This window comes from Anolis carolinensis, chromosome 1, assembly GCF_035594765.1.
Source record: "Anolis carolinensis isolate JA03-04 chromosome 1, rAnoCar3.1.pri, whole genome shotgun sequence".
Lineage (NCBI taxonomy): Eukaryota > Metazoa > Chordata > Lepidosauria > Squamata > Dactyloidae > Anolis > Anolis carolinensis.
This window is the reverse complement of record NC_085841.1, coordinates 353,105,745-353,123,150: the sequence shown is the minus strand read 5'-3', so window position 1 is coordinate 353,123,150 and position 17,406 is coordinate 353,105,745. Positions and strand designations below refer to the sequence as shown.

The window sequence follows — 17,406 nt, the reverse complement described above, 5'->3', positions numbered from 1 at the left end:
GAGCAACTCCCAAAAATATGTTCTAAGGCCGCTTTCTTCATTGCCATATAAAATCCGGATTATCTGCTTTGAACTGGATTATATACATCAGTGTAGGTTAAGATAATCCAGTTCAAAGCAGAAAATGTGAATTATTTGCTTTGATAATCTGGATTATATGGCAGTGTAGAGGTGCCTGAGTTAGGGTCAGGATACCTGAAGGACATTTATATGAACTTGACCATATCATCACAAACAGAGGCTCTGTTAGCTCAGTGGTCCTCAACCTGTGGGTTCCAAGATGCTTTGGCCTTCAATTCCCAGAAATCCCAACCGCTGGTAAATTGGCTGGGATTTTTGGGAGTTGTAGGCCAAAACACCTGGGGACCCACAGGTTGAGAACCACTGTGTTAGCTGGATGGGGTCTTTTTTGTGGTGGCACCCTCAGGTTGGAAATTTAGTTACCTTTTTCTGTTTAGTCAAAGATATTATTGCTCTGTTTGGCTTTTTGTCAGTTTAGTATATAGTTGAAGATTTTAAACTCCCTTTTGATTTTCTGGTTTTAGGTATTGACTTTTATTATTTGATGCTTACAGTCCGACTTCTGCATTGGATGATGTTAGAGGCCCTTGTGAAAATGAAAAACAATTACTTAAAAATTGCTACTTTCTTTTACCTGGGAGAACATTCTAGGATTTTTCTACGTTCTCCAGCATGAAAGCTGACCACATAATTGCACAGGAGGACCAAGAGATTCCTTATAGACATTTTAATTGAATCCATGAATAATCAAATCTGCAAGAGTCAAACCTGCAAATGGGGCTGCACCAACTGTAATGATTTCTGCTATTTAAACCTCTTTGGAGTCAGTAAAGAAGGGTAAAATGCTTTTGTGAACAAATATTTAGGGTATGAAATTGATTTTCAGACATAATGCTGACACATTTTGGGAAAAGAGAAGAGTCAGTGATGTTTTAGCCTTCAACTCTCAGAAATCCTAATAGCTGGTAAATTAGCTGAGATTTCTGGGAGTTGTAGTCCAAAACACCTGGGGACCCACAGGTTGAAAGCCACTGCCCTAAAGGCACCAGCTCCTGTCTGATCTTACAAGCTAAGCAGGACTGGGTGGTATTTGGATGGGAAACCACCAATGAATACCATATGCTATAGGCTATATTTCAGAGGAAGGAACCAGCAAAACCACCTCTGAGTATTCCTTGCAATGGAGCTACCATAAATCAACAGGCAACCTGAAGGCGCACATACACATACTATGTTCCATGTTAGGTTGCCAGAAAAGTAGAGAGGGTTCCTGTACCTTTAAAAGTCTTGTTTGTATTACCTGATTTTGTGATGAGCAGCACCTGCTGAGACTTCCTCTTCTGTACAATCATTAAAAGGGCAGCATCCTTCTCCAATTTCCAGTCTGGCAGCTCTGCTTTTTAGGCCTTGTTTCTAGTGAGCTGTAGCTCACATTGAGGTTTGATTATCATACTGAATGAAATTATGCAGCTACAGTAATTCATTTACTCTTGACAGGCTATCAATTGAGAATGTTTCTAGTCCAGGAGGAGAGGAGGTCCCAGGTTCAGTTCCTAATTGAGAGAAGATCCCAGGTTTTGTATATCCAAATGGGAATGGAGAAGTTTGTTTGGTTTTGGAAATCCCCAAAGAGTCATTGCTGGCCAGTTGGGATCAGGGGGTGGGCAACTGGGATGGTTCTGAGGCCAGTTTTCCCATCTGGGGCTCTCTCTGGGCTGACAAAACCTACAAATTTGGAATCATAAATAAATAGGACTGTTAGTCTCAGAGTATACAGAGAAGTCTTGTAATATATTAGAGACTAATTGAATGAGGTTTGTAGCATCAGCTTTTGAAGATTCATTCTATGCACTGAAGTTTATGAATGCAAACTTTATTAGTCTCAAAGGTGATATAAGATCCCTTTGTTCAAAAATTAATTGTATGTGACTGGATATTTGTTTATGTTTCAAAAACAAAGATTTTGTAAAATAAAATGCTAAATATTAAAATGTCATAATAAAACTATTCCATTGGGTGCTAATTAGTTTCTGGGAGATGTATAAAGTATTAGTTGCTACCTGTAAAGGTTTGAGTGCAAGTTACCTTCTCTTGTATAATCTGCCTGGAACACGCAGGTCTTCTGGGAGACATTTCCTTCAGTCACTCAGGAGCAGACAACTGTTACTTAGGGGACATTTTAATCTGCCGCCCCCAAATTGTGGAATTACCTGCCGGAAGAGCTACCGACAGCTGGATATGCTATCTGAGTTTAAAATGGCATCAAAGACCAATCACTTCCAGGAAACTATACCAGATGGTTTTTAAATTAACAGTTTTTAAATTGCTGAGTTTTCTGGGCTGTATGGCTATGTTCCAGAAGCATTCGTTCCTGATGTTTTGCCCACATTTGTGGCAGGCATCCTCAGAGGTTGTGAAGTCTGGAATGTCCAGGGTGAGAGAAAGAACTCTTGTCTGTTTGAGGCAAGTGATGTTCATGTTTTTAATTGTTTCATGTGTGTATTTTTCCTGTATAATAACAATAACAACAGCAATGCGTGTAGTACAATAAGAGATGTTTGGCGAGTGTATGAATTGAGAACCACAGGAAGTGCTTTGGAGGAGCACATTTATCCCCAGGGCCATGCTTTGCTCACCTTTCATGTGCATCAGAGTGGACAACTATCTGGGGACCAGTGACCACTTAGCACTCAGTCACCCCCCCAGTTAGCCCAAATATGTCTGATTTCCTCTGTAGCCCTTCCTAAATGGTAATGGTTACAGAGGAAAACAGAAATATTTGAGAGAAGGTCCTAGTGCTGGAATGGTCATGGCACTGGGGGCATTTGTGCATTTAGGGCAAAAATTTACCGAAATCATACCAATCAAAACAAAATATATTTTGGGATTTGGAGGTGCTTGGAGTCCCAGGAAAGTGTGATCCAATGACATCATCCAACTCATGAGTCACAGTTTGCCTTCTTTTATATAGTTGATCCTAAACTAAATGGATTAATGATCTGACTTCAAGTTTGCCTTTCAGCTCACATGATCTTCAGCAAACATATCTTGTTCTGTAGTCATTTAATTAATTTATTTATTACATGCATTTATACTCTGCCCTTCTCCCCGAGGGGACTCAGAGCGGCTATTTTCCATTTCCATTTTGTTTACAAACTTATTTGTGATTTTTCTCTCTGTTATTTAGGATGGTGAAAAGTTGAAGTGCCAAACGCCATAATGAGTGTGACATCATGGTTTCTGGTGAGCAGTGCGGGCATTCGCCACCGACTCCCACGGGAGATGATATTTGTTGGCAGAGAAGACTGCGAGCTGATGCTCCAGGTAAATATTCATCTCTTTATCAAAGCCACACAACTTATTTACATCATAAACAAAACCAAGGCCTGGATTAATAATATAATAATTACAGAGTAAAACCAACAATGGCAAAAGTAACCCATGGATCTGTGATTTTATTGGTGATAGTTTCTCTAATAGTACTGACTGCAGCTAGTTCGTTCATCCTTGCTCTTGCCAACTTATCACCTGGTGGCCAATCTTTTGTTGATCGGTCTTGCTCTATACTTAGTTAAGATGGTCTACAGGCAAGAGCCTTACTGCCTAGCTCTGGGACAGTACACAAAATCTTACTAGTTCTGTTGTATCTGCTGGATCTTCTGCTTTGTTGGCATAACCCCGAGAAATATGACGAAAAGGTGGAATAGGATTTGAAAAAGTAATACCAATACTGAATAGTACAATACACTGTTGGAGAAGAGATGCTAAAAAGACAAATGCATAGGTTTCTAAATAAGACCTGAAAAAAACACTAGAAGCTGATGTGACAAAACCGAAGCTGCCATACTTTGGATATGTCATGATGTGATATGATTTGGCGGAAAAGATAATAATGTTTGGTGAAGTAGAAGGCTATTACTACAGGTGAATTGACTCAATTGAAAAAGCCAGAAGTATTTCATATTTTTTGGGATTTTGTTATATCTGTATTTGCATATATGTAAATAATGAGAGATCTTGAAGATGAGACCCAAGTCTAAACATGAGATTCATTTATGTTTAATGTACACTTTATATACATCACCTGAAGGGAATTTCATACATAATTTTTTGTGTGCTTGGAATTGGATTTTTGTACACCGACCATTAAAAAGCAAATATAGCACTATCTAGGCCAGTAATATGGACAATTGTGGATTTTGGAGTATTTTGGATTTTGGAATTCTGGTTAAGGGATGTCCAACCTACATTGTAAATTAGTTTAGAAATAGATCCAGCACTTATTCATTTGACATTGTCACCCCTGTTCTGTTCAGGAAAGCAAATCTCCCAATCGTTTTCTTTTAGACCTTTTTGTGTGCTTTTATACTGGTTTTTATTTCATGTCCCATATGCATCCCTCTTTGACTTCTTGCACTATCTGGATCATTTGCTGTGGATTGTACAAAGCAGAAGGTGGTAGCCTAAATTTGAGACTGTTTTAATAGTTTGGAGGGGGGAGCTTAATCACTACAGAAGCCTTCTGTGCTTCCTTCGTGGTTTAGAAACACTTAAAATACTTGTAAGGATTAAGAAGTGGTTAATGCTGAAGTTCAGGTGGCAGTTTGGGTGTTTTGGTGGAAAATTGAGGTTTTATTTTTACACCTTATTTTGGAAATTCAGGCTGGATGCTTGGAGCCTGTTGCGGGCTAAATCCTGCTATCCTTTGTTTGCCAGAGATCCAATGGAGCGTCTGCTTTGCGTGCTGTATTTAGATTTGGAAATGCTCCCAGACTTGTGGAGTTCACACATGTCCAATCAATGCTCCAAGCATTCCAGTTCATGCCAGAATATCTAGCATTAGTCATAGGTGCCATTGCCAAAAAGGAACTTTATGGAAGGGATTAAGAATTCCACCGCAAGTGTCTTTGGGTAGTTTAGGGTACAGCTTCATTGAATACAGTGGGACTGACTTATAAATCTACACAGGATTGCATGACATGCATGTATTTTTATTAGCAAATTGGTTAGTGTGGCATTGTGATAATCAAAATATATGCTGGGGCTAGAGTTTGGAAAGTCATTTTTTTGGGGATTGCAACTTCCAGAATCTTTAAGCCAACATGAGAGTAATGGGATTCTGGGAACTGTAGTCTGAAAAAGAAATGATTCCAGACTGTGGGTAGGAGAAATTAATATGCTGTGAGAGGAACTCAAGTAAGCAATTGCGTTAACCATTTTACACAATGCCACTTGATAGAGGAGTTAGCTTCTGCTTTTGTTTGCGTAGTGTCCTGATTTATACTTAAAGAGCATTTGGATTGTAGATTTATCACCTGCCTTATAGACCTTTCAAGAAGTTAGAATGTAATTACTTTAATATATACTGTCCCTGCCCCATGTGAGGATCAGCAAGGAGCAGTGGCTGTTAGACTCAGCATGGCTTCTGAGATTTCTGGGCGTTGTACTACACATGATTTCCCTAAAATCTGTGGCAACACTTAAATTCATTAAGCATTGCCTGAAGAATTCAAATGACTCCAGAATGGGTTTGGGGTGGGGTAGGTAATGGCAAGTGTCCAACCATGCTAACTCTGCCTTCTCAGTAATAATGATGTAAGTAAGAAAGATAGGTTCACTCAGGTCTTTCTAAACTAGTTGCTGTAGTGTCTCATCACCGCCACGTTGGTATACCAAATTTTCTCAAACACAGGGCACTGAGATAACCACAAAGCAGCACAAAGTAGATTTGTCTCTCTTTCATATGACCTCTTGGGGTGCCCAAAGGCAATGTTTACTTGTCACAGATGGCTAAGTGTATAGCTAATGAACAGGCTGCAGCCATAATACAAGCTGTTGTGAGTAAGCATATGTAATTATACTTGAATATTTGTTCCACATATGCAGTACAGTCTTGTATTCTACACGTTTATTCTTGAGTTGCCTTGCAGACAGTTTTATTTTCTTGAAGGTGAAAGAGAAAATATTGTTTTAGATCATAACAGCAGAGATAACTTGGTGAATGGAGGTGGAAGTGGTGGGATCTTTAGCTGGGAGTGACCATGTTATCCTGGAGTTTGTTATACAGTGGGAAGCCAATCATAAGAAGGCACATATTCTAGACTTTAAATAGGCTGATTTAATCAAACTTTGGGAATAACTGAGCGTGATCCAATGTTCAATTTCAAATAGTTCCTATGAAGAAAAGAAATTGGGAGATCTAAAGAAATCAGAATGGATGTCTATAGAACTTTAAAATGAGCTATAATGTGAAAGATAGATGGACAAAACATGGAAAAAGAGGGTGATTACTAAACAGGAATCCAAACAAATAGGAGGAAGAAAGGGAGAGAAGCTAAAACACAGAATGAGCTCAAGCTTGCTTGAGAGGCTAAAAACAATTTTTAAAGTGGGGTTGTTGTATGTCTTTCGGGCTGTGAAGACCTCACAACCTCTGAGGATGCCTGCCATAGATGTGGGCAAAATGTCAGGAGAGAATACTTCTGGAACATGGCCATACAGCCCGGAAAACAAACAACAACCCTGTGATCCCGGCCATGAAAGCCTTCGACAACACAATGCTCATCTTGGGGAAAATGGAACAAATGATGTGGCAAAGGGAAATGCAGCGCAGAATAGGTAAAGAGGCAGCACTTGAACATCTGGATATTCTGAATGAATTAAACTCCCCATGGCCAGATGAATTAAATCCATGGATATTAAAAGAACTTGCAGAAGTCGTTTCAGAGCCACTGGCAACCATCTTTGAGAATTCTTGGACAATAGAAGAAGCTGCAACAGACTGGAGGAGAGCAAATGTTGCCCCATTTTCAAAAAGGGGAAAAAAGAGGATCCAAAACAATTGCCTGACATTGATATCAGGAAAATCTCTAGATCAGATCATTAAACGGGCATTCTGTAAACACTATGCTGTGATCCCTAAAAGTCAACCCGAAGTACTAAAAACAAGTTGTGCCAGAGTTATAAGCTTAGTAGATGAAAGGAATGCTGTGGATGTAGCGTATCTTGATTTTCTCACAAAGAAGCTAGTAAGATACAATGATACTATAGAGGACATGCTTATCAGATTTGCAGATAACACCAAATTGGGAGGGATAATTACCGTAATACCTCAGGGGACAGGATCAGAATCCAAAATGACCTTAACAGATTAGAAAACTGGGCCAAAAGTAACAAAATGAATTTCAACAGGGAGAAATGTAAGTTTCTACATGTAAGTCAAAGAAATAAATGCACAGATATATGATGGGGGAAACCATATTTGTTAGTGTTCAATGCTCACATCAAAACCATTCATGAAGAAATGAAACAAATTTTGTAACAAGAGCTTTCATGAGGAGATATCCCACAATGCTTTCAATGTCAAAGTTCTCTGAATGCTTTCTTGGCTGAGAGCAGAGAAGGCTTGAAACTAAATAACTTTATACACAGATTTCCCCTTTGAAGGTTGACAGGTGATGGACGAGGTCTTCTGTGTTATATCTGTTGTCCTGGCATGTAGAAGGGTCTCTTAAAACACATGCACCCGCAGTGCTCCATTTCTGACTTCCGATGATTTTTAAAAAAGAGCATTTAACAATCATGAACATTTAACAAAAGAGAATTTAATGAACTACTGCATTTCTGTTACTACATTCAGAAGCAGTACAGTCTAGACACAGTGTTATGATTGAGCCTCATGGCTCTGCTTCTGGCAGACGTGGACGTAAGACTCCTCGAGAGTCAGATACTCTCGAGGAGCGAGAAAGAAAGAGGCTGCGAGATATCTTTGCAGAACCATCTGACGAAGAATCTTTTAAGGGGTTCACGGAGAGAATGGAGGAAGAGCTGGTTAGCTCGGAAGAGGATGAGATGGATTGGACTCGGGTAAGGGAGGAGTTGGGTGCCACTGGCAATGATGGGATGGAGGATGATTGGGGACCTTCAGGATTAGACCCATGGACAAGCTGGAGGGATGGGACGGGATCCACAGCTGGGGATGCTGTGGGGCGTAGTCAGAGGTGTTCCAGCTCTGATGAGGAAAGTGATGAAGAAACGCCCGGGTTAAGGAGGGCAGCTGATAGTGATGAGGATTTGTAACTGGCATAAAATGAGGCTTGGGAGCAATTGCAAATTGCGTTGGGCAAGGTAATCTGGACGAACGCTTGGGATCTGTGTGGGACGCTTTCCTGAAGACTGGTGTGTTTTCGTGTGCTGATACCTTTGACCTTCCGTCGTCTTCTTGACGGACGCCATCTGCTACTCTGGATTTACGGACTGAAAACTGACTACGGGCTCGCTTTCTCCTATTGGACTTGGAAAACTGCAAACATCTGATTCTGCCTCTCGACCTTCGGAACGAACTGGGACTACGCTACTGCTTCAATCCTTGGCTGCTGAGTTTGTATTGGAAATTTGCCTTGCTGTGTGAAGGAGTGACTCCTAGTTACTCAAAACATAGTGCTGGCAGCAGAGAGGCATCTGCTGCCAATTAGTTGCATTCTTTTGAACTCTTTGTTTCCCAGCTTCTGTTTGTTTATCCCCAGGCTGAAGCAAGCTGTTTTGTTTTTACCCGGATTAAACTCCGGTTTAATCCGGTTTATCTTTTGAACGTTTTTCTTGCCCCTTTTTGTTTTTAAAGGCTAAAGTTGCCTTGCCCTTGTCTTTTACGGGCATTTTGAGTTCTGTAAATCCAATAAACTCTGTTATCTTTGATCTTGTGGCGTTCTGTCCTTGACACACAGATTTACTACCTTTTCAGTTTTTAGCAAACAAATGAAGAGGTAGTAAATCCGTGTCTAGACACCCAGGAATAGGTATCAAGATGAGGTACAGTTTTAGTACACATAGAATAAAGTGTTGGTATTTGATGCATTGGATACTTGCGGCCAGATTGCATTTACTCCTCAGTTATGACAAATAAAATTAGTATTTAAAATGGTACAAGAGGTCCTGTATTTATTCCAAGGATAAGCAACTATGAAAGAGGCAGTGGCCAGTCCCTCTATGTGCCCACATGGAGTATTCCCGGTCTAACATCACATCACATTTTTTCCACGGTTTTTTTTCCACGGGGAGAAGGTATCAGTGGCAAGGGGACACAGCCACTATACTTTATGGTGCTTTTTCAATATTTGGAGCTGAAAAACCTGCTGGGAGGCTTTGGAGGCTGCAACAAGGTTCCTCATTTGGCTAATAGGCAGCACTCCTCCCTGCTTCAGTAGGCTTTTACGCTCCCAATGTTAAGTTCATTGTTGCACCTGTTGACACCATTTCATGTCTTGCAAGCCTCATATTTAATTTTGCATTTGTTCCTAGTCTCGCAGTGTGGATAAGCAGCATGCTGTCATCAACTACGATAAGGAGAAAGATGAGCACTGGGTGAAGGATCTGGGAAGCTTAAATGGGGTAAGTAGTAGCTAGTCTGGCTGCATTGTATGTGTGTGTTTAATTCCTGTGATTGCATCCCCCCCTTTACTTTTCTGAGAAAGGATTGGAGATGTACACTGGGACATAGGCCATCTTAGGTTTAAGGCAAACAGCCTTGTTTTATACAAATAAAGATGCTAACGTGTTGTCGAAGGCTTTCATAGCCGGGATCACAGGGTTGTTGTATGTCTTTCGGGCTGTGTGGCCATGTTCCAGAAGTATTCTCTCCTGACGTTTCGCCCACATCTATGGCAGGCATCCTCAGAGGTTGTGAGGTATGGATAAACTAAGTAAGGAAAGGAAAGAATATATATCTGTGTAGAGTCCAGGGTGTGGCAAGAGTCCTTTGTCACTGGGAGCCAGCATTAATGTTTCAGTTAATCACCCTCATTAGCATTGGAAATGTTTTGTCTCTTGCCTGGGGGCATCCTTTGCTCAGTCAAGCCCTCAGAGTTTTGGTTCCCATCTACTGTTTTGATTTTGGAGTTTTGTAATACTGGTAGCCAGATTTTGTTCATTTTCATGGTTTCTTCCTTTTTGTTGAAGTTGTCCACATGCTTGTGGATTTCAATGGCTTCTCTGTGTAGTCTGACATGATAGTTGTTGGAATGGTCTGGCTACCAGTATTACAAAACTCCAAAATCAAAACACTTCAGTGGTCAAGAACAATTTTTGTAAAAGTTTATTTTAAAAATGGTTCCAAAATGCCAGCTGGGGAAGTGGAGTGCTTTTCTATCACAATTTGTCTTCTCTGGATAATAATAATATACTTTATTTATATTCTGCTCTATCTCCCTGAGGGGACTCAGGGCGAATTACAGGACACACATACTGCAAGCATTCAGTGCTGTTATACAATTAACAAGGACAGACAATACACAGACAGAGGTAAAGGCATTTCCCATCTTATTTCCGGCATCTTGGAGGCTGTGCTCGACTCCAGCCATGGGGGGTGCTGTCACTCTGTCTTCCATGCTGAGGAGCTTTGTCGTCCTTAGATGTCCTCCTGATTGATATCCGTAAGAGTGCCTTTATTACCTCCCCGCTAAAAGCAGTTACTATTTACTCGCATTTCTGCTTTCGATCTGCTAGGTGGGCAGGGAGCTGGGGCAAACGGCGGGTGCTCACCCCGACCCAAACTGCTGACCTTTAGATTGGCAGGATTTTTCTGTAGATAGCTGTTGAGACCACTGTGCTCAGCCCAGCCCTGAATTAATTTAGGCCCAAGGGAGCTCTTTTCTTGAAATCCAAAACCTGGTGGAAATGCCTCTGTGCTGCCCTAGAGACATTGGGGGGGGGGGGGGGGCAGCGTTTTTATTTTATTTTTATTTTACAGCAGTAGGTTTTGACCTCCAAGGTTTCTATGAGACTAATGGGCCGGGCTGTGGCGCAGCTAGCTAGTAACCAGCTGCAATAAATCACTACTGACTGAGAGGTCATGAGTTCAAAGCCTGGGTCGGGTTAAGCCCCGGACCATTAAATAGCCCGGCTTGCTGTTGACCTATACAGCCCCAAAAGACAGTTGCATCTGTCAAGTAGGGAAATTTAGGTACGCTTTATGCGGGAGGCTAATTTAACTAATTTACAACACTATGAAACTGCCAGAAAAACACGAGGAAAGGAATGAGGAAGTACAGCCACTAGTGGACGGTGAAGCAACAGCTCCCCCTGTGGCCGGAATCGTGAAGCTGGAAAAATGTTAAATGCCTCTGTGTCTGTCTATACTGTATGTTGTTTGTCTGTTGGCATTGAATGTTTGCCATATATGTGTTCATTGTAATCCGCCCTGAGTCCCCTTAGGGGTGAGAAGGGCGGAATATGAATACTGTAAATAAATAAATAAAATAATGCATCTCTGCTATGTCGGAAATGCTGTGGAGGACAGAATAACTGTTGTTGTTTGCTGTTACATCACTCAATATACCCACTAGTAACAGTTCTACATATTTGTAGACAGAAATCTTTCTCCCAGACCAGGGAGCTTTACTGTGGAACTTATAGATTGACTTTGGAAGATTTTAAACATAGAGGATATTTTTATCTCATATCTGCAGCCCTTCTCCAGGGAAAGTTGTTGGCTTGTAGTGAATAGCTTGGTCTCGTTGTGGCAAAGCCTGGAAGTTTAGTCTGTAAAGTGAGAGTGTTTTACACCTGCTCCCTACAGGTTCTAGGAATCAGATTATAATGCTGGGTTTTTAATTAGTATATTTTTAGATCAGTTTATCCTGTTAATATCTATCTAACCATACACTGTCCCAGAGTCAAGGCATTTTGGTGGCTTTTTAGTCTTCTGTATTTTTCAGAATTATGTCTGGCAAGTCAGTGAACAATTGGGAGACATAGTCTAGAATATCACTATGCAGAGGAATCTTGTAGCACCTTTGAGACCAGCTTTATTTCTTTACAATAAAAATGGCACTGAATAAATTTGGGACAGGATTCATAAGTGAACAAATCCACTCCAAACTATAAATGAACAAGTATGGGCGATGATTGAAAGGGGGCATCTTGCAGGAGAAGCCTTTTTGGAGGAAGTGTTCAGTAGCAAATTCCTTCCTTTACAACAAATGTCTTGGAGATATTGCTGCTATTAATAGCCAGCTGCCACAGAATTGCTCAGAAGAAAATAATATATCAGCAGTTAAATGTTGTAGCAAGTGAGGAATGCAGAACTCAGTACATCTATCCAAGGGCTTGGACACTTGAAATACAAGTATTTCCTTGAGAGAGTCATGCAAAACTAGTGATTCATGCTTAAGTATAGGCACACCACCTTTGCCCTGGGATGAAATGCTAGTTGGGTCAAGGTGAGCCCTGAAGTGAGGAAAGAACAACAGCCCCAAAACTTCCTTTCTTTTCTAACTGACCTTTCAGAGTTAGTTTTCATGCTCCATAGGTACTATGTAAGTTTATCCAGACATTAGAGCAGAGGCAAGGAAAGTGTGGTCATTGTCCTTGTGCCCCCCAGTATTTCACTTCAGAAAAAAAAACAAATATATAAAACAAAACGTATACATACACATATATAAACATACTTGAATAATTGCATAAATATATAATTTCTCTCGCCAGCATAATTTCTACTCTAATGACATGTAAGTCTAAAATACAAACATGCAGGCAGTCCCCAAGTTACGGTCCTGTAGGCATGTTCTTAAGTTGAATTTATATGTAAGTTGGAGAAGGTACATTTTTGAAGTGTAACTCCAGACAAAAATATATATCTTTTAGCTTTGGATAGCATAGGGAAGGGCTAACACCTCTGTGGTATTTGTTCGGTTGTCCGTGCCCCTGTTTGGAAGATTTTCCCTTACTTTCTGTCTCTGTGATAATTTGATTTTGAACAAAGTGGCTTGTTGTGGAAACAAGGATTGGTGATAAATAATAATAATAACAACACTTTATTTGTACCCCACTCTGTCTCCCCGAGGGGACTCAGGGCGGTTTAGAACAAAAGTAACAAAATGGCAAACATTCAGTGCCGAAAACAGACAATGATAAATCAAATCAAAGAGTGGATAAAACAATCTCAAAATAAACTTATAAAACTAAATAATATTAATACATAATTGAACTTAAGTAAACATAATAAACATAATATAATTAAATAGTATACTTCACTAAGCTCAGTCATCAGTGATAAACGTGAGAAAATTTAAAGAAGTCTCCACAATAATAATAATAATAATAATAATAATAATAATAATAATAATAATAACAACAACAACAACAATAACAATAATATCTGAAAACAAAATATAAGCAAAAACAAAAGCCCTCACTAAAGCCCAGGAGGAATAGTTGAAAGTTGAGCGTCGGCAGAGAAGTCAGCAGCCCCAATCCAAGCCAAGCCCGGTTTCAGTACTAAGTTGATGGTCAAAGGGGAGCTGATTGGTAAATTTCCCCAGTACTGTCGTCCTATAAGATATATCAGTGACTAGAAATAACTTCGGGCTGTGGCTAGCGAGGTCAAGGTACAGTAGTGGTAAATAGCGCCAATGGTAGAGTGGATCTGCTGCATCTACCTCTCCAGGTCAATGCTGGGCAGTGGGAGGGAAGGCCGAGTGGAGCACATCTCAAGGAAGCTGCCAATCAAGTTGCATCACTCATTTTTCTCACCAGTGGTCTGCGTGAGACCATAGGCATCCTGATGGAATCAGACCCTCTCTAAAACGCTTCAGTAGTGACACCTTTTCCCCATGATAATTCTTTCAAGAGTGAATTTCTCTTCCTAGGGGTAGATTTCGCTCACTTCCTGTTGTCTCACCTGTTGTTCTTAACTATGAGTCATTTCATAGAATCATAGAAGAGTTGGAAGAGACCTAATGGGCCATCCAGTCCAACCCCCTGCAAGAAGCAGGAAAACCACATTCAGAGCACCCCTGACAGATGGCCATCCAGCTTCTGCTTAAAAGCCTCCGAAAAAGGAGCCTCCACCACACTCCAGGGCAGAGAGTTCCACTGCTGAACAGCTCTTACAGTGAGGAAGTTCTTCCTGATGTTCAGGTGGAATTTCCTTTCCTGTAGTTTGAAGCCATTGTTCCGTGTCCTAGTCTTCTGGGCAGCAGAAAACAAGCTTGCTCCCTCCTTCCCTATGACTTCCCCTCACATATTTGTCCATGGCTATCATGTCTCCTTTCAGCCTTCTCTTCTGCAGGCTAAACATGCCCAGCTCCTTAAGCTGCTGCTCATAGGGCTTGTTCTCCAGACCCTTGATCATTTTAGTCACCCTCCTCTGGACACTTTCCAGCTTGTCAACATCTCTCTTCAGTTGCGATGCCCAGAATTGGTCACAGTATTTCAGGTGTGGTCTGACCAAGGCAGAATGTTTGTAACTCAGGGACTGCCTATATCTACACACAGACAACATAGATGCACACACACACACATATACGTGTACATAAAATTAGTGTTATTCTGTATCCCTTTTGACACTTTTTTATTGTTTAACTTCTTATATCTGGCAAGTTATTTACTTCTGCTTGTTTATACATTAACAAATGAATGTCACAGCACTTTATATCCCCAAAACTGTACTTAAAGTATTTTAATCTTCTCTGTTCATTGATGGAAATCTTTTCATTCTCCCAAGAATGTGCCTCATGTTAACTTGTCAAGTGTGAGAGTAGTGAAGCACAGATAGGTTTTCTTCCACCATCATAGTTTTTGCAGTTTGTACGAAATATGCTTAGCGTTTCTCTGTCTCTTTATGAACTAAATACTCATACACAAGCATCCACAGGGAACAGATTGAGCATAAACAATCCATACAATACTACTACTCTTAGTAATCCATGTAACAACAATAGAATTTTCTATTTGTACTCCCCCCACACAAGAAATGTGCAACATTTCTGCCGAACTGTTCCATCCTTAACAGAATATGAGCGAATCGAAATTATGTCTCTGCCTGTTACAGCATAAACCCGCAGTGTAGAGCTGCAAATAATTTTCTGGCTCCCTTTGCTTTGGCAAGCCTCATTCGCAAAAGACTAATCGTGCTCAGAATTTCTCAATACCATTTACTTCCAGTCCAAGTGCAACTATGTGCTGCTAAGCCTTTTTAGCATGCCAGCACATGTTTGCAATTTATCTCCATTTTGGAGTTGATACTAAGAACAAGAAGAGTGAACTATAGCATTGAATAAGCACAATGCTGATTGAGCAGGTTCTTATAGCTGATGGCACAGATTCAGGACTGGATTTCAGATGTTGTCTTTGCTACAGATTTCTTCTATGGCTTTAGACTTGTCACTTTGGGAACTATGAGTCTTGTAGACAAACCTTCCCTGACCTTGGTTTATCCAGAGGGTTTAGGTTATAACTCCCTGCATTTCTGATCCTTGGCCATGCTGGCAGGGGAAATGATGAAGATACAGGCTTAGTATCCTTTATCTGAAAATCCAAAGTGTTTTGGAAGAATTGTATTTGCATATACAGTAGAGTCTCACTCATCCAAGCCTCGCTTGTCCAAGCTTCTGGATAATCCAAGCCATTTTTGTAGTCAATGTTTTCAATATATTGTGATATTTTGGTGCTAAATTCGTAAATATAGTAATTACAACATAACATTACTGCATATTGAACTACTTTTTCTGTCAAATTTGTTGTAGAACATGATGTTTTGGTGCTTAATTTGCAAAATCATAACCTAATTTGATGGTTAATAGGCTTTTCCTTAATCCCTCCTTATTATCCAAGATATTCGCTTATCCAAGCTTCTGCCGGCCCGTTTAGCTTGGATAAGTGAGACTCTACTGTAATACAAAATGTGGCGCAGGCTGGTGAGCAGCCAGCTGCAGCCAGCTGCAACAAATCACTCTGACCAAGAGGTCATGAGTACGAGGCCAGCTCGGAGCCTGCGTTTGTCTCTGTGTTTGTTTTATGTCAAGGCATTGAATGTTTGCCTTATATGTGTAATGTGATCCACCCTGAGTCCCCTTCGGGGTGAGAAGGGCGGAATATAAATACTGTAAATAAATAAATAAATAAATAAATAAAATGGAGAAGGGACCCAAATTAATACACAAAATGATTTTACATTTCATATATACATAGACTGAAGATAATCTTTTACAGTATTTTCAATAATATTGTAAACAAAGCTTGTGTACTTTGAAGGTGTCATAGACACTGATGTGGACAATATTGGAATTCTGGAAAAGAGATTCCCAACCTCTGTTTACATCCCAATTGTCTCCATATTCAGGGTTCAAAATGAATTGTAAGGGTTAAAATAGAGTTAAAATTCAACACAACATGAAAGGGCTGTGTGCCTATCTCCAGCTCAGCTAGGAGAGCCACAGCCTGCTACAGTTTCCAAGGCATAATTGATTTGTTCCTGCAACTTACAAAGACTTTCCAGGAGTTCTAGTATGTATTTTTTTAAGTTCCTTCCTCTTTTACTCCTAGTCATTGCAGCGTAAGGGCTCAACTTCTGATTTGCTTCGTGGTCGCGTCAGGATGGTGCAATGGGTTAAGCCTTTGAACTGCTGAATCTGTTGAACTAAAGGTGGGCAGTTTGAAGCCGTGGGTCAGGGTGAGCTTCCGATGTTAGCCCTAGCTCCTGCCAACCTAGCAATTTGAAAACGTGCAAATGTGAGTAGGTCAATAGGTACCTCTTTGGTGGGCAGGTAATAAAGGTGCCCATGCAACCATGCTGGCAACATGATCAGGAGATGGCTACGGACAATAGGCTGCTCAGCTTGGAAATAGAATAAGAGCACCTCCCCATGGCCAGGGTTGAGCACTGCCTCCAGAAAGCTGGAGATGAAAGGGGAAGCCTTTACCTTTGTTTGTTTATTTATTATTTACAGTATTTATATTCCGCCATTCTCACCCCGAAGGGGACTCAGGGCGGATCACATTACACATATAAGGCAAACATTCAATGCCTTAACATAGAACAAAGACAAAGACAAACGCAGGCTCCGAGCTGGCCTCGAATTCATGACCTCTTGGTCAGAGTGATTTGTTGCAGCTGGCTGCAGCTGGCTGCTCACCACTCTGCGCCACAGGCTGGTGTTCCGTGTATTTATATGTCATTGTTATTCTACTGTGTTAAAGGCATTGAATGTTTGCCTATCTGTTTATGCTGTAATCCGCTCTGAGCCCCTTTGGTGAGATAGATTGGAATATAAAATTATTATTATTATTATTATTATTATTATTATTATTATTATTATTATTATTTATCTTCTGTCAATTAGGCTAGATTAAAGTTTTTTTTTGTTCTGTTTCTGAAATAAGTGAGACGGAAAAATCTCATTCCACCTTGACCTGGAAATAGCTTCTTTATGGAAGATTTCTGCCTTAAAATGACCAAATAGTACTTTACTTTCTGTGTGTTTCCTTTAAATGACACATCATGAGTTGGTATCCATTGCCTAACACTTAATGACATCACCAAGGTACATCCGTAGGTCTGATTTCATCCCAGAAATCTCACGGCTTGGGAAAATCCTGAGCTGGCATTCC

At 40.5% G+C, this 17,406-nt stretch overlaps 2 protein-coding genes across 8 annotated transcripts in view; one reads left to right on the top strand and one right to left on the bottom strand.

Moving 5' to 3' along the window:
• Positions 1-17,406, bottom strand: part of LOC134295586 (uncharacterized) — a 252,270-nt gene that overhangs the window by 129,148 nt on the left and 105,716 nt on the right. The gene's annotated exons all lie outside the window — the stretch shown is intronic.
• Positions 1-17,406, top strand: part of cep170b (centrosomal protein 170B) — a 92,741-nt gene that overhangs the window by 7,807 nt on the left and 67,528 nt on the right. For all 7 annotated transcript variants that reach the window (XM_062968551.1, XM_062968552.1, XM_062968546.1 and 4 more), the window contains exons 2-3: positions 3,209-3,345; positions 9,319-9,408. In XM_062968551.1, coding sequence (XP_062824621.1) covers positions 3,241-3,345; positions 9,319-9,408 — 195 coding nt within the window. In that variant the 5' untranslated portion in view covers positions 3,209-3,240. The remainder of the gene's footprint in view (positions 1-3,208; positions 3,346-9,318; positions 9,409-17,406) is intronic.